This window comes from Tachyglossus aculeatus, chromosome 16 (genome assembly GCF_015852505.1).
Source record: "Tachyglossus aculeatus isolate mTacAcu1 chromosome 16, mTacAcu1.pri, whole genome shotgun sequence".
NCBI lineage: Eukaryota > Metazoa > Chordata > Mammalia > Monotremata > Tachyglossidae > Tachyglossus > Tachyglossus aculeatus.
Window position 1 is genome coordinate 32,390,484 of NC_052081.1, and position 23,520 is coordinate 32,414,003.

A 23,520-nucleotide genomic window follows, 5' to 3' on the forward strand; every position below is an offset into this window, starting at 1 on the left:
GTCTGCTGTGTGACCTTGGGCAAGTCACTTAACTTCTCCGTGCCTCAGTTACCTCATCTATAAAATGGGGATTGAAGCCATGAGCCCCACATGGGATAAGAACTGTGTCCAAAGCCTGGTTAGCCTGTACCTACCCCAGCACTTAGTACAGCGCCTGGTACATAGTAAACACTTAAAAAAAGCATTTTTTAAAAAGGGTGTGTACCAGCTGTGTTGTACTCTCCCAAGCACTTACTGTACCCCATTGTTGGGTAGGGACTGTCTCTATATGTTGCCAACTTGTACTTCCCAAGCGCTTAGTACAGTGCTCTGCACACAGTAAGCGCTCAATAAATACGATTGAATGAATGAGTGAATGATGATGACATTAGTCAGGACAATGAGAGCTGTTTAAACAAAGGATTTTTTTGTTTCAATTTTTATTTTACACTATAAAAAACACACAACCACATGTCATCTTTCTTTCACAGTCACATATTTGCTTCAGGAAATTATTGCCGTTTCCCCCTGTAGAAATAACTGACAAATGTGAAGAGAACTACAGTGTTGGAGCCCCTGCAGATCTGGGAACTACAGAAGCAAACAGCTCAAAGACACCCCCCCGGGATAGAAAATGAAACAGTTGCACGAGAACAAACACAAAGTGAACACAGATATGTACGTACGACAACAGCAAGCTAGAAACGCAGAAATTCTATGCCACTGGCCCACAGGATACGAGTAGGTAACACTTTTAAAATAGGGGGTGGTGGGGAATTTTTGGTCTAAGATCCGGTAGTTGCTGTTTGAAAATGATGGAAGAGTTGCTTTGCTTAGTGTGGTGTCGAGAGACATTCAAGTATTAAGAGGGCCATGCAGTTAAAGGTGCTGGATAAGATGGACCAGCCCGGCCCAGTTTCTTCAGTTAAAATTCCCAAATGTTTTGGGAGTTTTAAAGCTAAAGCAGTGGGAAATGCAGAAACACAGTGATCTGCCAAAATGCAACAGATCTCTACTCTGCTACTCTGATTGTCTGTCTCAGGCAGCAACTAGTGAGACTCTCCGGAGAAAGGTGTAAGCCAGCCACACAAAATGTATCAAGTGGGGCAGGCCTACATCCCATGTGGAGAGATTTATTTTCCTGATTCCAGCTGGTGATCAGTTTAGACCCTGAAGCAACAGGCAAAAAAATAGGCAGATGCAGCCAAAGTTCCAGTTCCTGCCACCTAAGAAGGGTAAGATGACAATTGTGCTTCCTTCAAAAAGAATTGGCTTATTTCGTGCCTTCTCCCCTCACCTCTCTCTTCCCCCCCACCTCCACCCCACCGGCCGACATTGCTCGTTCTTCCACAATGCAGCCGTTTATTGCCGACATTTGGACAGGAAAAAGGCAAGAGATGGGATTAAGCAGTCCTGAGGGACAGGGAGTCCCGACCCTGGGAAGCTTTTGGTCTGGAAGTACAGTAGTCAATGCACATCAGTGAAACACAGATGGCTGGGTGTCTTCTCGGGAAAACTGAAGAGAGTCCGTGTCCCTACGGCCAGTTGGGTTGTTGAAAAACCCGGGTTGGGCGTATAAGCGTTTCCGTTTCCTATAGACAGCGAAGCCTCTACTGCCACAGTTCTGGTTGGGATGAAATCAGCGAGGTCTTCAGTATTGCACATCTATGAAATGTCCTCATTTGGAAAAAATCACAGTTGGGGCCAGAGAACCCGCGCCTCAGCACGATGACGAGGCAGCGATGGGGCTCAGCTTCAGCTGATGGACTGGAGAGTGGATGGGCACTGTGGTCAGCACCGAGGTAGGAAACGTATAACAAGAGCCTTCAAATCCCTGGCTTAGAGTCAGTTCTTCTGCGAAAAAAGACACAGCCTCCCTTTTGCAAGAAGCAACCGGGGGGTTGGGAGTGGAAGACAGGATCTCTGACTCATACTGCAGCAGCTGGCCCATGAAACCAAAGTTGGGTGAGATCATACTCCTACGTTGCTTGATGTAATCAAAAGCCTCCTCCAAGCGGAATTTTTTGGTCTTCATGAGATAAGCCATACAGATGGTGGGGGAACGGGAGATTCCGGCTTCGCAGTGGACCAAGATCTTGCCTCCGGTTCGCCTGACGCAGTCTGGAAAAGAATAATGAGGGGCAGATATGTCAGTCATCATCCTGACACAGGTCACGGCATCAAGTTAGAGCAAACGCAGGGCTGATCTAGAGCAGGGCAGAAGAGCATCCACGCTTATATATTCAGAGGACACGCCTGCCCAATTTCCCCAAATTCCTATGCCCTCAGAGGGGCAGACTGGACACTTCCGATGCAAAGCCTGAACTCAGGATGGGATTGCCTAAATTACATTTGTAAAAGTGTAGAGACCGGGAGCCTTGACTCCGCCACCGATGGATCTGGGATAGTGAATTGGGCCGGAAGCACCGGGTGGGGATGTCTGGGCTAGGAGTTGATGCCCTGGCCTTGACTGGCAGGGAGCGGTTTTGGCTCCCTGCCTGGCATTTGATTCCTGGGCTGGGATGTCTTGCTCAGATCCCCGGGGCTCTCACCACCCAATGTACAATAAGCAGTGTACAATCTCTAATTATAACCTAGCAAAGTGATACTTGGACTTGACGGAGGATATAAATGGCTTCTGAAAACTACCATCTTACTAACAATGGAAGTCATTGAGTTAAGTCACCAGCCCAAGTATTGTTATTAGAGTTCAAAAATGTTTTCAGTGGTGTAAAAAGTCAACCTTAACTGTTGGGCGGCGGGGGGGGGGGGGACAAAAAAGAAGAGCTTAAGATGACAATTGCTGCAGGTTTCTGCCCTTTGAGAAGTGAAAAGTGGGGGCGGCGGGGTGGAGAGGGTGGAAATCCCTCCCTAAATTGAAACTACAAAATTCAAGGGCCCCTTCTGCTTTGGGGGAGGAAATGGTTAAACCAACGGAAGTTAAGTTCCTCCGGAAGACCAAATAAGTCCAGGAAGGCAAGCACTCACTACCTCACCCACAGATAAGATAGGGGGATAGGGGGAATTATTCAAAAGTTTAAAAGAAATGTTAAAGTTTTCAATTGAGTCAGCATCCAGCCAAAGTAAAACAAACACATCAATTGGGTCCTCCGCTGGAGTTTCCCTCAAAGGCCAAAAGGCAGAAGTCGACACCACCAAATGGAAAGACGACAAGCAGGGAATATCTTGGAATGGGGGAAAAAGGACAGGCTTCTCCACACAAAGTGGGGATGACGGTGGTCTGATTTTGTACTCCCTTTGGATTCTAATTTTTCAAATTGCCTGGTTCCAGCTCACAAGAATCAGCAAGACCCAGGGAGCAGGACCAGTTTTTCATCAGGATCAACACTGGAGTCCCAGAGTCTCCACCCAAACTTCACTACACCCATTTAAACCACAGGGTACTTTACAGGTGTTACTATCCTGCAACTTCCCTTTGTAGCACTCAAGGCATTGCTCCCCACACACCCTAATTAGGATGCATTAAACCTCCCTAGGTCTGGGTAATAGCCTGGGAAAAATGTTCCAAGTATTTCAAAATATTGTTCAGGTTTAGGTGTACAGAGCCAACCTATATTACAAATACACACAGTAATAGACCCAGTGAAAAGTACAGAGCTGGATTTAATGAACTGATTAACGAGTTTAGTTAGATAACTCGACGACAGACTTAGAAGGCAAAGCTAGGCCAAAATCATTCCCAGCGAATATGTGATTGGTAAAAATTTCTTCACACAGAGCCACCATCCTCTCTAGGAATTGCTGCGGAGGGGAAGCGAGGTGTCTGCAGACCTGGAGAGATTTGGTTGCCCTTGGTGGTTTAACCATCTGCCAGAGAGAGGGGTTCACCATGCCCCCTCGGCTTTATGAAACTTTGAAGGCTTTCTTTAGAAATCCAAATTTGTACCAAAGTATTGGACAGCCTGCCCCAATCGATCGATTGTATTTACCGAGTGCAGAACATTGTACTAAGCACTCGGGAGAGTACAATACAACAGAATTGATGTACACGATCCCTGCCTGCAAGGAAGTTACAGTCTAGTCTGGAGAGACACTTAGAAATTCAAATACATTACAGATAACACTGGGAAAGAATTGGTGATTTGCCTCAGGGGAGATTTCTCTGAATAGAAATCAATTTGCTTGAAAACAAGTTCCTGGTTTTTCTGAAATCACAATTAGGCTGACCAGGCTCTGAGCATCCAAAATGACACCACAGAATGATTTCTTGCACTTTGTAAATGTGGTGGCTTCCAGCAGTCCCACCGCCTCTACCCCACCAGGCACCTGCTTCTCTCCAGCTTCCTCTGAGATAACCTAATGCAAGTCGAATTTCTTTTCAATGATGGGTGTAAAAGTCATTTTTCTCAACTAAGGGAGAATGAAGCATTCTTTGTAGAGGGCTTCTCACAGATTGAATATCCTTGGGAATGGAACCCCACTTGTATGAAAAAGGTCCTCTCCAATCCTAAAAGACAGGTCCCTTTGCTCTACAGAGTTTGTTTTCAAAGTCATTCATCCATCTAATTGCATTTATTGAGGGCTCTCTGTGAGCAGAACACTGTACTAGATGCTTAGGTCAAACTGATTCAGTCCTGCTGATGTTGGTTTGAATCCCTGACTTTGTCACTGTTATACTGTGTGGCCTTAATCGAATCCCTCAACCTTTCTGCGCTGCAACTTCCTAATATGTAAAAAATGGGAAGAATATCTCCTCAGGGATGTTATGAGGATATTAGATTTTTTAAAAAAGGATACAACATTTATCAATTCTGAAATAAGTGATTAAATTCACTGGGGTCTTGGAATCCAGCTTGTGGTATTGGGTAGTGGAAAGCATGCAGGTCTAGAAGTTAGAGAACTACTTCTGCCACTTGCCTGCCATGTGATCTTAGATGAGTCACTTAATTTCTTCACACCTGAGCTTCCCCTCCATTTTCCCCTTTGCAAAATGGGGATAATACCAGCCTTTCCTACCTCAGAGGGATGATGTGGGGACAAAAATGGGCTAATGAACGTCAAAAATCAAGGAATCATTATGTTTCCTGGAAAATACAAAGTCAACCCTTTCACTCGATTCCAGAAATCCAATTGTAGAGAAAGTGCCGACTTCGGGGTTGAATGCATTATTTAGTGATCTCTCAGTCTTTTCTATTTTGTTGTACAAATTTCCCAGCCTATGTAGATAGAGTCAAAGATTTGGGGGAGGTTGTTTGTTTCTTTGCTCTCCTCTCAGCCGTAAATGATAGCAAAATTTGCCATATAGTGAGGATTGCTATAAAATTATATTAATCCATTTATCTCCCAAATTAAAACTCCTATTAATAACCATAAAAATCCCATTTGCCAACTCATTTCCGCAATTTTCTTTATTCCCCAACGCTTTTAAGATTTTAACCTCATTAATCTTTTCCCTGAATAAAAGTGGTGCCAGGACCTCTTTAAACAAACAAAAAACCCCTACATATTTTCTTTGTCCAAAAGAACCCAAATCAGAAAATTACAACAAGATAATGACTGAACATACCAATGAAGTCTATTGCTTCCTGAAAATGGGAGCTGATATCGGCCATGTGGTTGTCCTCCACTGGGATCCACTTATAGTGATACTGTTCCATGCAGGATTCTGAACTTTTCCTGGAGACATTGAGCAGGGCAGTGATGTGAAGATTTGCTAGGAACTCACACTTGGAAGCATGGTAGGCACTACCAAGGTAGAGGAATGGGAGGATTTCAACAGGACCACCCTAGATGGAGAAAGAACAGCAACCAAAACATATATAATAGTCTTCTTTCTTTAGGGAAAAAATGACTTATTTGCTGTGAAACAAATGGACATTTATTTCTTGATTCCGAGGTAGAACTAGTCAGTGAGCAATTCTGTGGGTGGGATTCCGTACTGGATAGCTCTCTAACCTAGTATTACTGGCCTCTGAATCATCATAATGGAAAAACCTACACAGAAAAGGTTTTAATTTTCTTGTCCACAGCTGTGAGACAAGAAAATCAAACAAGCTATCGGTGCAAAGAGTATTTCCTTCTTTTTAAAATCTATTTTTGTAGCCATCACCCAGCATTCTTTGATATGAAAGCACTGTGGGTTTCTCCACCTCCACAACCACTACCCCATCCACCTTCTTCCAGGTGGCTGACAGGTGAACTAATTTTTATTCAGGGTACGAAGACGGCAAGACTCCCCCGAAAGGTTTACCTACACAACATATACCCAGTCAACTGCTGCCTGGAAGCCTCACAAAACCCAACTTAGTGGGGAAAACCCAGGATCTTCTTCCACCTTGAGCTGAAACCACACATTACTGCTAGAGTATGTGATTTCTACCAATATCACACTCAAATGGCCTGCGCCAGTTTAGAAGAAGAGCAACTGAAAAAACGGTAGTGTCCTTCAGGAGTAGATTTAACAGCTAATCCAAATTCTAGGGGACAGCTACCATTCTGTTCTCATCAAAAGTTTATTTCCTTCACGAGAATACAGCAACATGGAAATGGTAGATTTGAACTCACAATCAGACAAATGCCAGGTTTATGGACACGGCTGTGACTTCCCCAGGTTCTTTACAGATTTTGTCTTGATTGCCTTCCCAAAGTCAGAAGGAAAGTGCAAAGAAGCGGGGGGGAGAGAAGAGAGACAGAAGAGAGAGAGAAGAGAGAGAGAGAGAGAGAGAGAGACAGAGAGAGAGAGAGAGACAGAGAGAGAGACAGAGACAGAGATCCTTCAAAGCATCTTTGTGTATTGAACTTTTTCCATCATTTACTCCCCAGTAGGTCTCTTGTCTTGGGAAATGTCCCAACCATTTCCTAGTGGTTACATACAAGAAGGAGGATGAAGGTTCTCCGATCCTTACTACTAGAATTAATTTAGAATCCACTTGTAGCAAAATATTATATACAGACCATAAGATAATCTGCTACCTCTGACCTCTTATTATCCAGCTTCTTGCAGGTTGCCACTAATTCCCAATATCAGCTCCCAATATCGAAAGAGATTCTGGAACTGGCCTCCTTTTGACCACGCACGTGTAATTTAGTTTGATGTTTTTCCTCTGAATTGCCCGCGTGGCTCCTCTCATCAAGGCAGAAATGAAGCCTGCCTGGTTTCCAAGGACCACAGAAGCCCTGGAGGTTATCAGGACATCACCCTGACTCCTCTACGGTTGAAACACTCGTTTAAGACCAGAGACTTCCCCAGGTGAATTCCCACAAGACCTGGTCTCCCAAGCGGGCACTTAGTGCTTTCACAACACAGGCAAGTTCTGTTTTCTCTTCCTCTTATTTGAAAAACAAACAACCCCCCTACACACCAATCTAAACAGAACGAACTTGGTTAAAAGTTCCAGCTCAAGTGACATGGAGGGATGAGTCAGTAATTTGGAGAAAACTCCCTAAATGTGGTCATTTTCTCACTCTTCTGCATCATTCACGGTCAGTTATCCAGTTACTTTTTGGAAAGTAAGAGTTCCTCCACTTGATGATGGAGCAAGTAACCCCATGTGCAACTCTAGATATTTACTTGGGGGCAGTTTCTGGTGTTGCAGCGTGGCTCAGTGGAAAGAGCATGGGCTTTGGAGTCGGAGGTCATGGGTTCAAATCCTGGCTCCGCCAACTTTCAGCTGTGTGACTTTGGGCAAGTCATTTCATTTCTCTGTGCCTCAGTTACCTCATCTGTAAAATGGGGATTAAGACTGTGAGCCCCCCGTGGGACAACCTGATCACCTTGTAACCTCTCCAGCGCTTAGAACAGTGCTTTGCACATAGTAAGTGCTTGAAGTGTGTTTCCTGGGATCTCCAATCAAATGCAACGACTCTTTGGCCCAACTTCCCAGTTTTTCTACACAAGGATCAGAGCTTTCCAGTTCCTTCTCACTTAGCTCCGATCCACTCCCCTGTCAACCCCACTGGAGGGATTTTGGCAAATGGGTCTCCTACTACATCAGATTCTCTAGCCGGGCTGGTTACACACCGATAATTACCGGCCAACAGACAGCACACTCTGCAGCCAGTCTTTTTCACCGGATGGCACATTTTGGTAGGTTAAGGACTCCAACAGGCTGTAGGGTCCCTTGCTACTCTTTCCACCTCCACAACATCCTTCAGCAGCCCCAGCTTGCTAGAGGCCTGAGGGGGAGAACCTTCTTCCCACGACTGGGAGGAAGAAATGTTGTGGATGACTGGCTTTTCATATCATGTTCAAGCCCTGATAATGGGATATTCACTATAGTTTAAGATTAAAGCAGGGGCCAGTGTCAAAAAGATGTACTCTTTGCTTGGCCCTGAGAAAGGCAGCCTATTTTCTCCAGGGTGTGTAAAACAGAATAACGGGTGACCTTTTTGGGATGCGTCAGTTCCAAGTTTCCACCATGTTTGCTTCTATTGTGTATGTACAGTTGCCCTCCTGAGTGTCCTCGCATAAGGACAGAATTTAGAATGAAAAAGACTCACAACGCATCAGGGGTAGTCTGATCTCCACTATCCAACTTCTTCTTGCCTTCTCACTCCACCTGGTTTATGACCAAGAGGTATGAGTCCCCGTAAACCCCCTCCTAGGTCTCAGTGCCTTGGAACAAAAGAGGTGGGAAGCACTGAAAAACTTTATCTAGCCCTCTTGACTGTAAGCTTGTTGTGGGCAGGGAATGTACCTATCATATTGTTGCACTGTACTCTCGCAAGTGCTTAGAACAGTGCTCTGCACATAGTAAGCGCTCAATAGATATGACTGACTGACTTCACTGAGATTTCCTCCTGCCCTGTCTGCTTTTCAGCATACTTGGGTTCCTTTTAACTGGCCACGCTCTACAAGACAGACTCAATAATACTGTGAGGTTTACTCCTGCCCTACTGAGGAGCTTAAACTTGGGAAGTTGTTTATGTCTCGGCCCTGGATCTGCTGTGGGGAATTTCTTTGTTTCAGGACTTGCAAATAGGCTTAACCCCAGGGATGTTTAAAAGTACATGCTAAATGCCAGCATTTTTTTAAAATGTGCTATACTACAGTCAGGAAATTTCCACTTTATAGAAATGCTTTTAAATCCTCTTTCTATCTTTTTAGGCACCATCTAACTACAAGCCCTTTTTATGCTGACTTGAAAATATTATATATATACACACACACACACATATACAAACACATATATATTTTGTTAAAAGCTCTAAAAAAGGACCCGCAAGTGAGGAGCAAAGAACGATAATGTAGCAGGTAGAGCCTGGAACTGGGGCAAAAGAACTGGCTTGGCTCGGTTCTTCCTCTGAGGGCCTCAGAGCTAGTTGCTTGGCTTTTCTTTGCCTCAGTTTCCCGACCTCTAAAGAGTACAACCTCTATTCCTGCTTCACCTCACAGGGCTGTCACTCAAGGATATTTTTTGAATAAAAGAGGATGAATGAGATAAGTATGTGAGCCCTTGTAGCCAAAGGGCAATAGAAAGCCAAGGGATTTTTAAAAAAGGAATGTGTAGCAGAAACGCTTGGCTCTCTGTTACTCCTCATCAAAATTACAGAATAAATATCAGCAAACCAACTAGCTTCCTGACTACCTATTTACACAACAGAATCATTTTGTTCTCTAGTTCAGGAAATACCAAGAGCATGGGACTTGACAGTTATTAGCTTGCAGAAGGTACAACCCATCAGTAAATAACAAAGGAGATAAGCACAGGAAGAGTCTATGGGGCAGAGGAGCCAGATACAGGAAGTTGAGGGACTTCCCCCTGAAACATACCTGGTCGTAAGCCGGTTTGTGGCTAATGTTCTGCCTCTCACAGTGATTGATGAGGTTTTTCTCAGTTTCGCTTTTCTCTTGTGAAATGGGTTTTACATCCACGCAACACTCAGGATACTGTGAGTAAAAGGTCTCATATCCTCCTAGTAAAAAGAACGACATACGCAAGCATTAGTTCTCTCCACCTACATCAGGAAATACACTTAATTAAGTCATCTTCAGGTCTTGGTCTTTTTTTTTTCCCAGATCAATGCTTTACGACTCCTGCAGAGTCAAGATTCCAGGCTGTACATCAGCGAACTGTGACATTAAAAAAAAAAAAATCTAAACTATCCAGCAGTTTCATTCATGAACCGCATCAATTTTAAAAAGAAATGAGCTTTCAGAGAAATGAAATATAGTTTAGCTAGTCAATCATTAACTTGTTCAATTTACCGGTGGCAGATTAAACTGTGAATGGAAGTCTCTTGCCTCTGGCAAATATTAACTAAATCCCTTCCGGTAAAGGAAAGACCCAGGTTTTCATGTTTACCTAACAACAACAACGGGGCTCAGTAATGCCAACAGCCAAAATTCGATTAATAAACAGCCCTGGACCAAGCCAGCTTCTCACAATATCAATATGCACAGCAGCAACAGAATTCATTTAAAATAGCCTCACCACACACTCACTCACAGAAGAGTCATTTGCTATTGGATGATGAATAAAATGAAATCACAAAGGACAGGGAGGGAATGAAGAGGCTTTGAAGTAACCCCATTAGATACCTGACAATAAAGTATCAGGAAATTTAGCACAGCAGGTTCTGAAAACCAAGGTGCTCCACGTGCTCTGTCCAGTTCAGACCAAGGTTGATGATCTTTCCCTCCCTTCGAATTAGAAGCAATCTCATACGCACTTTACATTTCAAATTGCTCTAATGGTAATCTTTTCTGTTTCTAGCTCACAGTTCTCCATCAAAGGTAAAAGAGGACAATTTTGATATAAGCTGAAGTTTGACAGGACCTGAAGCGAAGGCAAATTCTGTAGTAGCTTCTTCTCTTCATCATCATTTGCTCAATATGAATCAAGGCTGGAAATCCTCCGTATCCTCCTAGGAGAAGGGCATGCCCCTTTTCACATTTTTTTTTTTTAAAGCCCTTGGAAGACTGTTCCTTGAGAGCAAATTCACTCCCAAGAACCAAGGACTGGAGAGAGATATGGTTATCTGAGTCCAAGCTTATTTAAGTATATAAACTTCCTGGGGTTCTGGCATATTCCTCTGAGAAACAAAAGGGCTAGTGTTTCTTGTTGACTCTGAACCCTCTGAAGGAAACTTCACTATGCCATTCTTATGGAAAACCACATTAAAAGGGTGCCTCTTCAAGTGGACCACTTTCCCTATGATTTCCTTTACTGCCAGGCACCCTGCCAAGCAAATTCTGTTCCTCCTCCAAACCTACTTTTGCTCAGACGTATTTTTCCTATTTATGGAATTCGGAAACCTGCATCTTTCCATACCACCCTGATCATGTTTGTTTTGGTCACCAGATTCTACTGGTTTTTTGTTGTTGGGTCTTTTTTTTTTGGCATTTTGCTAATTTGATGCTTTGTGGGTGTTTTCTCTTGCCTGAAATTCGGAAAGAAAAGGTAGAAAAACAGAGCCAGACCGATTTTTACCTGCATCAGCTGAATGGATAATAGATTGCCTTGGCCTCGCAGAAGCTGCAGCGATTCCTAGAATGAGTCATCTTCCCATCATCAGTCCTCCAGCTAGCTCACTCTCTCCTTCCCCACCTCCCATTACGAAGCCCAAGCCTCCCTTGAGGTCACTTGTGCAAATGCCATATTACTCATCCCCACTGAAGGGCTGGACTTTGTGGTCATCAACAGTGACTCTGATCCATGTCATTTTGTCAGGGCAGCAGGGATGTTTGCTGACTGATCCACCCCTGTACAGAACTCAGGATGAAAAGTGCGAGGGCAGAATATTGTAGGATTTCATTTTCCCTCCAGCTAGCTGAGCTCCTGCAAAACTCAACTAAAGCTCATCTCACCTAGGAAGCCCTCCTAGATTAGTCCAAGCAGTCCAGATACTCTTTGAACCTCTTCCTATGCCTCTATCTCTCTAAAACGTTTCTCTATTTTTTTCATGCATATTTGCATGTGTTTTAATCAATCATATTTATTGAGCGCTTACTGTGTGGAGAGCACTGTACTAAGCCCTTGGGAAGTACAAGTTGGCAACATATAGAGACAGCCCCTACCCAACAGTGGGCTCACAGTCTAGAAGGGGGAAGACAGAGAACAAAACCAAACATATTAAAATAAAATGAATAGAATAGATATGTACAAGTAAAATAGAGTACTATGTACAAGCATATATACATGTATACAGGTGCTGTGGGGAAGGGAAGGAGATAAGATGGGGGGATGGAGAGGGGGACGAGGGGGAAGTAGTTTTACGCTTCTGCCACTTGTGTTATGTAGGTTTTTGTGTTTATATTTAATTTGTCTCCTTCTGGGGAAGGGACCATGTTTGAGTCTTTGTACTTGCAAACAGCGCCTTACAGGTTTACACACAAAGGTGCTCGGGATATATTTTATTGACTCGCACGGTTTTCAAAATTTCCTCCAAGGCACCTCGTCCAGTCCGGCGCATCAGCAGGGCCTTGGGCTCTGGATTTAACTGGTGTGAAGGATGAGCAGTCTAGGAAACCAAAGCTGAAATCTAAGGACCTCTAAGTGAGGTCTGCGCATCAGGCAGAAACTCCTCACCCTGGGCTTCAAGGCTGTCCATCACCTCGCCCCCTCCTACCTCACCTCCCTTCTCTCCTTCTACTGCCCAGCCCGCACCCTCCGCTCCTCCACCGCTAATCTCCTCACTGTACCTCGTTCTCGCCTGTCCCGCCGTCGACCCCCGGCCCACATCATCCCCCGGGCCTGGAATGCCCTCCCTCTGCCCCTCCGCCAAGCTAGCTCTCTTCCTCCCTTCAAGGCCCTGCTGAGAGCTCACCTCCTCCAGGAGGCCTTCCCAGACTGAGCCCCTTCCTTCCTCTCCCCCTCGTCCCCCTCTCCATCCCCCCATCTTACCTCCTTCCCTTCCCCATAGCACCTGTATATATGTATATATGGTTGTACATATTTATCACTCTATTTATTTATTTATTTATTTATTTTACTTGTACATTTCTATCCTATTTTATTTTGTTGGTATGTTTGGTTCTGTTCTCTGTCTCCCCCTTTTAGACTGTGAGCCCACTGTTGGATAGGGACTGTCTCTATGTGTTACCAATTTGTACTTCCCAAGCGCTTAGTACAGTGCTCTGCACATAGTAAGCGCTCAATAAATACGATTGATTGATTGAAGTGAGGATCTGAAGAGAGAAAACCTGCCCCCGCCCGACCTTTTGATTTATGCATAGGGATCAGCAGGGTGGAAGGAAGGGCTTGGATTGGATCTGGACAAATCCTGACAGCTGTTGACACAGCACGCCGGAGAGCCTTAACCTTAGTTAAGAAATGGCTAAATGGGGGAAACTTAGGGTGTCAGGGTAAGAAATCTTTCAGATACACTCTCTCCTCATCTCCTGCATCGAGGCTGCCGGAGACAGTAATGGTGCATGGAACATTTTCCAATGATTTAAGAGACAAGACTCCTGTCTGGAGCCCAGATCTATACCAGGGTTTGAGGATATTAAGGGCTGGATTAATGACAGTTTCCAAGATGGCTTTTGGGGGGGCAGATCAGTTTGGCTGTTAGAAACTGATAGAGGGGAGCCACAGAATTTTCCAGGCATTACAAAGGGAAACAAACACACCCACAGCACATCAGGCCTTTTATCTTAAAGAAAGGAAGTACAGCATTTTCCCTCCAAGTTCAGTCCAAAGTCACATTTCTCAGTTCCTTCTCCTCACCCACTCCCAGGCCAGTCGGTTTCTTTAGAGTTGAAATTCTGTGAAATTCCACCACAATGAAACCTTGTAGGGAGCCTTCATTTCTGATCAGTGGGTGGGATTTGAATGTCCTATTCCGGAATCAGGAGCAAAAAGATGGTCTCCCTTAAACCACAGTCACTTCAAACGGTTTCCTGTACTAAATCGGCACTGTTGGGTTTGAAGAGGCTGAGGGATCAGAATGGAGACAGGCCAAGGAAGAGTTTCCTGCAAAGCTATGCCTTTTAAAACTCCTGAATCTTAAAAATCCTATGGTGGATTTAAAATCAAGAGAAACAATATTGGAAAAAAATTGCTGGTACCATTTGTGAAATCTAGTTCCCTGATGAAACTCTAGAAACCCACAGCCACCCATTTCTGGTGAAGTTGTCCCTAAAAGCCTCCATCTGTTTTCTGAGCCTCACTCACCAATGAAGGAATTTGGTTCTACCCTTATTACAGAAAACCGGCTAGGAGTTCTGGTCTGTGTCAGACAGGTGAACATCATACGGAACAGAAGGGGCCTGGAACAGATAGGTGCCTATTCATGTTTACTGTCTTGATATAGAAGGATCAAAACTTCTAGCAAAAGTTGTTTGCTTTCGGAGCAGTTGATGAACGTGATCTGTTAAAAGGATCCAATTGCAAACAGTTTATTTGCAGAAGGGGAAGAACTTCTGCTCCTCTGCGAGCCTGCCACTAGCCTAGAGTGGCAGAACTGCCAATTGTAAACAGCTGGAGTTCAGGATGCTCAGAAGGCTTAATTTTCTGGCAGAGATTCGGTGTTCTGACCTGATGGGGAAATTGGCTTTGAGGCAAAGGCTTCAAACTCACTATTTAACTGACAGATCCTTTATCTGAACCTTTGGATCATATGCACACAGTAAGCGTTCAATAAATACGACTGAATGAATCTGGGCCCTGGCTCTTGGAATCACTGTCTCTCGCTACCTCTCTCCAAACCCAAATTATCGTGAGCGAAATCAGAATGGAGGATCATAAGTTAAAGGCACTTGCACGGGACTCAAAACTAATAGAACGCTACAGACGTCATCAGTTTCAAGTCACGTTTCCAGAAGTCCCCCACCGTCACCAAAAGTGGTATCCTGGGGCCCTGATGTGGCTTCCTCTCCAATTCATGAATGGCACTATTGTTACTGTCATGTTCATCGAGCATCAGCGCGCACATGAAGCTCCAGGCCTGTTTCTGTCACCGTCTGGGAATGGGCGGCTGATATTCTTTGCCATACCTCCCCATCTCTCTTGGTTTGGGCAATCACCACAGGGGTAATGGTACCTTTCTCTAGGTGAGTGACCTCAGTAGCAATCACCTCCAGCCTTCTTTCCTCCATCCCACCCCTCCTCCCACCGGGCCAGGGGGTGGGTAGAGCTGCAATTCCAGATAGCTCTGTTTAATGGCTCCTGGGAGGGGAAGATGGGTCCTGCAGGGGTTCCTGAGCCAGGAAAGGAGTTTAAAAACGGAAAGAGGCAGGGGGAGGTGGGGCGGGAGGGAGTGAGGAAAGAGAAAAGGAGTGGGGGAGGGTGGGGAGGAGGGAAAAGAACAGTAACTAAAGGAGGTAAGCAATTTTCAGGACGAAGAGAGAATACATTAGGCGGTAGCAAGGCGACAGGGTCAGAGAGGAGATCTTTGCAAGAGGTCGGCGTGTCTATTTCCTCAGGTTTCTCGTTTTTAAACGAGGACACCTTTGTACTTTACCACTGGGTGTTCGATCGGGATCTTTCCCGGTGGCAGCGGCTGGGATCATCAGTCATCATCAATCGTATTTATTGAGCGCTTACTATGTGCAGAGCACTGTACTAAGCGCTTGGGAAGTACAAATTGGCAACATATAGAGACAGTCCCTACCCAACAGTGGGCTCACAGTCTAAAAGGGATCTCTCAGGGAGGCCCGGCTCGGGGCCGGGGGGCCTGCCTCGGCCCGAAAATCCTACTGGCCGGCTGGGATGGCGGGGGTTGGGCTCGGGGGAGAGAGGAGGGAAGAGTGCGGAGGGAGGCTGGACATGATCCATGGAGACAACCCTGCCCTCCCCGCCGAGGTTTCTTTCGCAAACCGAGTCTCACAGGCGGCGTCCCCCCAAGAGCCCCCGAGGGGGGGAAGGGAATAGCGTGGCTCAGTGGAAAGAGCACGGGCTTTGGGGTCAGAGGTCGTGGGTTCGAATCCCGCTGCTCCACATGTCTGCTGTGTGACCTTGGGCCAGTCACTTAACTTCTCTGAGTCTCAGTTCCCTCCTCTGTAAAAGGGGGTTTGACTGTGAGCCCCACGTGGGACAACCTGATCACACTGTATCCCCCCCCCAGAGCTTAGAACAGTGCTTTGCACATAGTAAGCGCTTAACAAATGCTATTATTATTATTATTTTGTCCGAAATGCAGCCGATCGGACCGGGAGGAGAGGGGCCAGGGGGGCTTTCGGGGAAACCGTCAGAAACCGGACGTGGGGTTGGGTCCGGGGCTCCCACCGGGGCAAAGCTCCTCCCAGAGACGCGGCCTGGTTTAGTGGAAAGAGCCCGGGCCTGGGTGGTCAGAGGTCGTGGGTTCTAATCCCGCCTCCGCTACTTATCAGCTGTGGGACTTTGGGCAAATCGTTTAACTTCTCTGGGCCTCGGCTCCCTCATCTGTAAAATGGGGATGACGGCGGTGAGGCCCAAGTGAGGCAACTTAAATATCTTGGATCTACACCAGCGCTTGGGACAGTGCTTGGCCCATAGGAAGCGCTTATCAAATACCATCATTTTTTCCCCCTGCTGTCCCGCGTTCCCCGCCCCGAATTCCCTTTTTCTTGAAAAGTTATCCGGTCCTCCTCGGCCCCTGCCTCCCCGGGAAAAAGGGATGGGAAGAGGGGGGGACCCTTGGAAGGGCGACACTGCTCACCCCGAACCTTTAGGTTCAAGGCCCTGCCGAGAGCTCACCTCCTCCAGGAGGCCTTCCCAGACTGAGCCCCTTCCTTCCTCTCCCCCTTGTCCCCCTTTCCATCCCCCCCATCTTACCTCCTTCCCTTCCCCACAGCACCTGTATATATGTATATATGTTGGTACATATTTATTACTCTATTTATTTATTTATTTTACTTGTACATATCTATTCTATTTATTTTATTTTGTTAGTATGTTTGGTTTTGTTCTCTGTCTCCCCCTTTTAGACTGTGAGCCCAATGTTGGGTAGGGACTGTCTCTATATGTTGCCAATTTGCACTTCCCAAGCGCTTAGTACAGTGCTCTGCACATAGTAAGCGCTCAATAAATGATTGATTGATTGATTTAGGACTTGACAGTGTTCGCCACCTCAGCCCCCCAGCGCCCCTTCCTTCCGTGGCTCAGTGGAAAGAGCCCGGGCTTGGGAGTCAGAGGTCACGGGTTCAAATCCTGGCGGTGTGAGTCTGGGCAAGTTACTTCTCTGTGACTCAGTGACCTCATCTGGAAAATGGGGCTGAAGACTGGGGGCCCCACGTGGGACACCCTGATCAGCGAACAGCGTAGCTCAGTGGAAAGCGCCCGGGCTTGGGACTCAGAGGTCGTGGGTTCGAATGTCGCCTCCGCCAATTGTCAGCTGTGTGACTTTGGGTCGGTCACTTCACTTCTCTGGGCCTCAGTTCCCTCGTCTGTAAAATGGGGATTAAGACTCGGAGCCCCAGGTGGGCTAATCTGATAAACTTGTATCCTCCCCATCGCTTAGAACAGCGCTTTGCACATAGTAAGCGCTTAACAAATGCCATTATTATTATCACCTTGAATCGCTTTGCAAATAGTAAGCGCTTAACAAATGCCATTATTATTATTATTATTATCGCGTCCGGCGGCTGGAAAATGGGGATTGACTGGGAGCCCCACGTGGGGCAATCTGATAACCTGGTATCCTCCCCAGCGCTTAGAACAGCGCTTTGCACATAGGAAGCTCTTAACAAATGCCATTATTATTATCACCTTGCATCGCTTTGCAAATAGTAAGGGCTTAACAGATGCCATTATTATTATTGTTATTATTATTATTATTATTATTATCGCGTCCGGCGGCTGGAAAATGGGGATTGACTGGGAGCCCCACGTGGGGCAATCTGATAACCTTCTATCCTCCCCAGCGCTTAGAACAGCGCTTTGCACATAGTAAGCGCTTAACAAATGCCATTATCATCACCTTGCATCGCTTTGCAAATAGTAAGTGCTTAACAGATGCCATTATTATTATCACCTTGCATCGCTTTGCAAATAGTAAGCGCTTAACAGATGCCATTATCATTATTATTAATATTATTATTGCATCCGGCCGCTGGAAAATGGGGATTGACTGGGAGCCCCACGTGGGGCAATCTGATAACCTTGTATCCTCCCCAGCGCTTGGTACATAGTAAGCGCTTAACAAATGCCATCATTATCATCACCTTGCATCGCTTTGCAAATAGTAAGCGTTTAACAAATGCCATTCTCATTATTATTATTACTATTACTATTATTATTGCATCGGGCGGCTGGAAAATGGGGATTGACTGGGAGCCCCACGTGGGGCAATCTGATAACCTGGTATCCTCCCCAGCGTTTAGAACAGCGCTTTGCACAGAGCAAGCGCTTAACAAATGCCATTATTATTATCACCTTGCATCGCTTTGCAAATAGTAAGGGCTTAACAGATGCAATTATCATTATTATTAATATTATTATTGCATCCGGGGGTTGGAAAATGGGGATTGACTGGGAGCCCCACGTGGGGCAATCTAATAACCTTGTATCCTCCCCAGCGCTTAGAACAGCGCTTTGCACATAGCAAGCCCTTAACAAATGCCTTTATTATTATCACCTTGCATCGCTTTGCAAATAGTAAGCGTTTAACAGATGCCATTATTATTGTTATTGCGTATGGCGGCTGGAAAATGGGGCGCTTAGAACAGCGTTTTGCACATAGCAAACGCTTAACAAATGCCATTATTATTATCACCTTGCATCGCTTTGCAAATAGTAAGCGCTTAACAGATGCCATTCTCATTATTATCCTATCATTATCATATCATTGCGTCCGGCGGCTGGAAAATGGGGATTGACTGGGAGCCCCACGTGGGGCAATCTGATAACCTGGTATCCTCCCCAGCACTTAGAACAGCGCTTTGCACATAGTAAGCGCTTAACAAATGCCATTATTATCAATCAATCGTATTTATTGAGCGCTTACTGTGTGCAGAGGACTGTACTAAGCGCTTGGGAAGTACAAGTTGGCAACATATAGAGACAGTCCCTACCCAACAGTGGGCTCACAGTCTAAAAGGGGGAGACCTTGCACCGCTTTGCAAATCGACCCCCGGCCCACGTCATCCCCCGGGGCCTGGAATGCCCTCCCTCTGCCCATTCGCCAAGCTAGCTCTCTTCCTCCCTTCAAGGCCCTACTGAGAGCTCACCTCCTCCAGGAGGCCTTCCCAGACTGAGCCCCTTCCTCTCCCCCTCGTCCCCCTCATCTTACCTCCTTCCCTTCCCCATAGCACCTGTATATATGTATATGTTTGTACATATTTATTACTCCATTTTATTTGTACATATCCATTCTATTTACTTTATTTTGTTAGTATGTTTGGTTTTGTTCTCTGTCTCCCCCTTTTAGCCTGTGAGCCCGCCGTTGGGTAGGGACTGTCTCTACATGTTGCCAATTTGTACTTCCCAAGCGCTTGGTACAGTGCTCCGCACATCGTAAGTGCTCAATAAATACGACTGATGAGGATGATATGCCATTCTCATTATTATTGTGGTTTTGTTCTCTGTCTCCCCCTTTTAGCCTGTGAGCCCACCGTTGGGTAGGGACCGTCTCTAGATGTGGCCAATTTGTACTTCCCAAGCGCTTAGCACAGTGCTCCGCACATAGTAAGCGCTCTATAAGATTGATGATGATGATATGCCATTCTCATTACTATGGTGGTTTTGTTCTCTGTCTCCCCCTTTTAGACTGCGAGCCCGCCGTTGGGTAGGGACTGTCTCTCGATGTGGCCCATTTGGACTTCCCAAGCGCTTGGTACAGTGCCCCGCACATCGTAAGCGCTCGATAAATCCGATTGATGAGGATGATATGCCATTCTCATTATTATGGTGGTTTTGTTCTCTGTCTCCCCCTTTTAGCCTGCGAGCCCGCCGTTGGGTAGGGACTGTCTCTATACTTGCCAAGCGCTTAGTACAGTGCTCCGCACATCGTAAGCGCTCGATAAATCCGATTGATGAGGATGATATGCCATTCTCATTATTATGGTGGTTTTGTTCTCTGTCTCCCCCTTTTAGCCTGCGAGCCCGCCGTTGGGTAGGGACTGTCTCTATACTTGCCAAGCGCTTAGTACAGTGCTCCGCACATCGTAAGCGCTCGATAAATACGATTAATGAGGATGATATGCCATTCTCATTATTATGGTGGTTTTGTTCTCCGTCTCCCCCTTTTAGAGTGTGAGCCCGCCGTTGGGTAGGGACCGTCTCTATACTTGCCAAGCGCTTGGCACAGTGCTCCGCACATCGTAAGCGCTCGATTAATACGATTGATGAGGATGATATGCCATTCTCATTATTATTGTGGTTTTGTTCTCTGTCTCGCCCTTTTACAGTGCGAGCCCGCCGTTGGGTAGGGACTGTCTCCATACTTCCCAAGCGCTTAGTACAGTGCTCGGCACATCGTAAGGGCTCGATAAATACGATTGATGAGGACGATACGCCATTCTCATTATTATTGTGGTTTTGTTCTCTGTCTCGCCCTTTTACAGTGCGAGCCCGCCGTTGGGTAGGGACTGTCTCTATACTTCCCAAGCGCTTGGCACAGTGCTCCGCACATCGTAAGCGCTCAATAAATACGATTGATGAGGATGATATGCCATTCTCATTATTACTGTGGTTTTGTTCTCTGTCTCCCCCTTTTAGACGGTGAGCCCGCCGTTGGGTAGGGACCGTCTCTCTATGTGGCCACTTTGGACTTCCCAAGCGCTTAGCACAGTGCTCCGCACATCGTAAGCGCTCGATAAATCCGATTGATGAGGATGATATGCCATTCTCATTATTATGGTGGTTTTGTTCTCTGTCTCCCCCTTTTAGAGTGTGAGCCCGCCGTTGGGTAGGGACTGTCTCTCGATGTGGCCAATTTGTACTTCCCAAGCGCTTAGTACAGTGCTCCGCACATTGTAAGGGTTCAATACGATTGATGAGGATGATATGCCATTCTCATTATTATGGTGGTTTTGTTCTCTGTCTCCCCCTTTTAGAGTGCGAGCCCGCCGTTGGGTAGGGACTGTCTCTATACTTGCCAAGCGCTTGGCACAGTGCTCCGCACATCGTAAGCGCTCAATAAATACGACTGATGAGGATGATATGCCATTCTCATTACTATGGTGGTTTTGTTCTCCGTCTCCCCCTTTTAGAGTGTGAGCCCGCCGTTGGGTAGGGACTGTCTCTCTATGTGGCCAATTTGGACTTCCCAAGCGCTTTGCACAATGCTCCGCACATCGTAAGCGCTCAATAAGATTGATGATGATGATATGCCATTCTCATTATTATGGTGGTTTTGTTCTCCGTCTCCCCCTTTTAGAGTGTGAGCCCGCCGTTGGGTAGGGACTGTCTCTCTATGTTGCCCATTTGTACTTCCCAAGCGCTTAGTACAGTGCTCCGCACATCGTAATAGCTCAATAAATACGATTGATGAGGATGATATGCCATTCTCATTATTATGGTGGTTTTGTTCTCCGTCTCCCCCTTTTAGAGTGCGAGCCCACCGTTGGGTAGGGACTGTCTCTATACTTGCCAAGCGCTTGGCACAGTGCTCCGCACATCGTAAGCGCTCAATAAATACGACTGATGAGGATGATATGCCATTCTCATTACTATGGTGGTTTTGTTCTCCGTCTCCCCCTTTTAGAGTGCGAGCCCGCCGTTGGGTAGGGACTGTCTCTCTATGTGGCCAATTTGGACTTCCCAAGCGCTTAGTACAGTGCTCCGCACATTGTAAGGGTTCAATACGATTGATGAGGATGATATGCCATTCTCATTATTATGGTGGTTTTGTTCTCCGTCTCCCCCTTTTAGAGTGTGAGCCCGCCGTTGGGTAGGGACTGTCTCTATACTTGCCAAGCGCTTAGTACAGTGCTCCGCACATCGTAAGCGCTCGATAAATACGATTGATGAGGATGATATGCCATTCTCATTATTATGGTGGTTTTGTTCACTGTCTCCCCCTTTTAGCCGGTGAGCCCGCCGTTGGGTAGGGACTGTCTCTATACTTGGCAAGCGCTTGGTACAGTGCTCCGCACATCGTAAGCGCTCGATAAATCCGATTGATGAGGACGATGATGACACGGCATTATTATTATGATTATTGTTGTTGGGTCCGACGGGCCTCACCTCTGAGGAAGCAGACTTTGGGGGCGGCCGGGAGGCCGCTGAGCAGCGTGCTGAGCACGATGTGCGCCGTGCTGTCCTTCCGCAGCTTCTGCCAGTGGCGGGTGGCCTGGTCCAGGACGACGACGACGGCGGCCGCCCCCGCCCCCTCCCCCTCCCCGCCCGGGGCCCCGTCGTCCCGCAGCAGCCGGGCCCGGGCCGCCTCGTCGGGCACCACGAAGCGGACGGGCACCGGGCCGCCCCGGGCGCGGCGGATCAGCACCGAGTTGAGGTGGACGTTGAGCGAGCCCCGGACGCAGGAGGCGGCGAAGGCCAGGTAGGGCCGGCAGTCCAGCAGCAGGCAGCGGGACGACCCCCGGCGGAGCAGCTTCCGCACCTGCCGGCCGTCCAGGGACGTCACCTTCATCCCGCCGCCTCGGTCCGGGAGCCGGCCGGACGGCCGCCTCTCCCCCTCCCCGCCCCGCCGAAGACGGGGATTCCGCTCGGGAGCCGCTATTTATACCGGCGGCCCCCACCGGGCCTCTCCGGCTCTGCCCATATTAGGCGAATGACGTCGCCCAGCCTTCCATATATGGGCATCCCCGCCCCTCTCCGGAGGACACGCCCCCCCTCCCCGAGGGCGCGCGCGCGCGGATCCCCCCTCCCTCGCGCGCGCGGAGGGCGGGTCACGTGGGGCCGTGAGGGGAGCGGGCGGGAGCGTCATCATCAATCGTATTTATGGGGCGCTTACCGGGTGCGGAGCGCTGGACTAAGCGCTTGGGTACAAGTTGGGAACCTAGAGGGACGGTCCCTACCCAACAGTGGGCTCGCAGTCTAAAAGGGGGAGACGGAGAACAAGACCGAATTGGGATCAATCAATCAATAATAATAATAATGGCATTTGTTAGGCGCTTACTACGTGCAAAGCACCGTACTAAGCGCTGGGGAGGTGACAAGGTGACCAGGTTGTTCCACGGGGGGCTCACAGTCTCCATCCCCATTTTACAGATGAGGGAACTGAGGCCCAGAGAAGTGAAGTGACCTGCCCAAAGTCACCCAGCTCACAGTGGGCAGAGCCGGGATTTGAACCCATGAGCCCCTTCCTCTCCCCCTCGTCCCCCTCTCCATCCCCCCCATCTTACCTCCTTCCCTTCCCCACAGCACCTGTATATATGTATATATGTTTGTACATATTAATTACTCTATTTTACTTGTACATATCTATTCTATTTATTTTATTTTGTTAGTATGTTTGGTTTTGTTCTCTGTCTCCCCCTTTTAGACTGTGAGCCCACTGTTGGGTAGGGACTGTCTCTAGATGTTGCCAATTTGTACTTCCCAAGCGCTTAGTACAGTGCTCTGCACATAGTAAGCGCTCAAGAAATACGATTGATGATGTTGATGATGATGATGATGAACTCTGACTCCAAAGCCCGGGCTATTTCCAGTGAGCCACGCTGCTTCTCCCATCAATCAATCAATCAATCAATAATAATAATAATAATGGTATTTGTTAGTCGCTTACTACGTGCAAAGCACTATACTAAGCGCTGGG

The 23,520-nt window shown here is 47.0% G+C and overlaps 1 protein-coding gene across 1 annotated transcript; it reads right to left on the bottom strand.

Annotated features, from left to right (window-relative positions):
- Positions 1 to 402: 402 nt before the first annotated feature.
- DUSP5 (dual specificity phosphatase 5) lies at positions 403 to 22,395 on the bottom strand. The gene is made up of 4 exons (XM_038758298.1): positions 21,990 to 22,395; positions 9,713 to 9,855; positions 5,507 to 5,726; positions 403 to 2,100 (listed from the first exon to the last, which is right to left on the bottom strand). The coding sequence occupies exons 1-4, from the start codon at positions 22,390 to 22,392 to the stop codon at positions 1,700 to 1,702; spliced, it is 1,167 nt and encodes a 388-aa protein (XP_038614226.1). The 5' UTR covers positions 22,393 to 22,395; the 3' UTR covers positions 403 to 1,699.
- Positions 22,396 to 23,520: the final 1,125 nt, after the last annotated feature.

Excerpts from the sequence above, each read along its gene's own strand:
- DUSP5 (XM_038758298.1), bottom strand. The coding sequence starts at position 22,392 with ATGAAGGTGACGTCCCTGGACGGCCGGCAGGTGCGGAAGCTGCTCCGC. Across the intron at positions 9,856-21,989 it reads CAAAGTCTGCTTCCTCAGAG|GAGGATATGAGACCTTTTAC; the intron begins GTGAGGCCCGTC and ends TCTTTTTACTAG. Across the intron at positions 2,101-5,506 it reads GGAAGCAATAGACTTCATTG|ACTGCGTCAGGCGAACCGGA; the intron begins GTATGTTCAGTC and ends ATTCTTTTCCAG.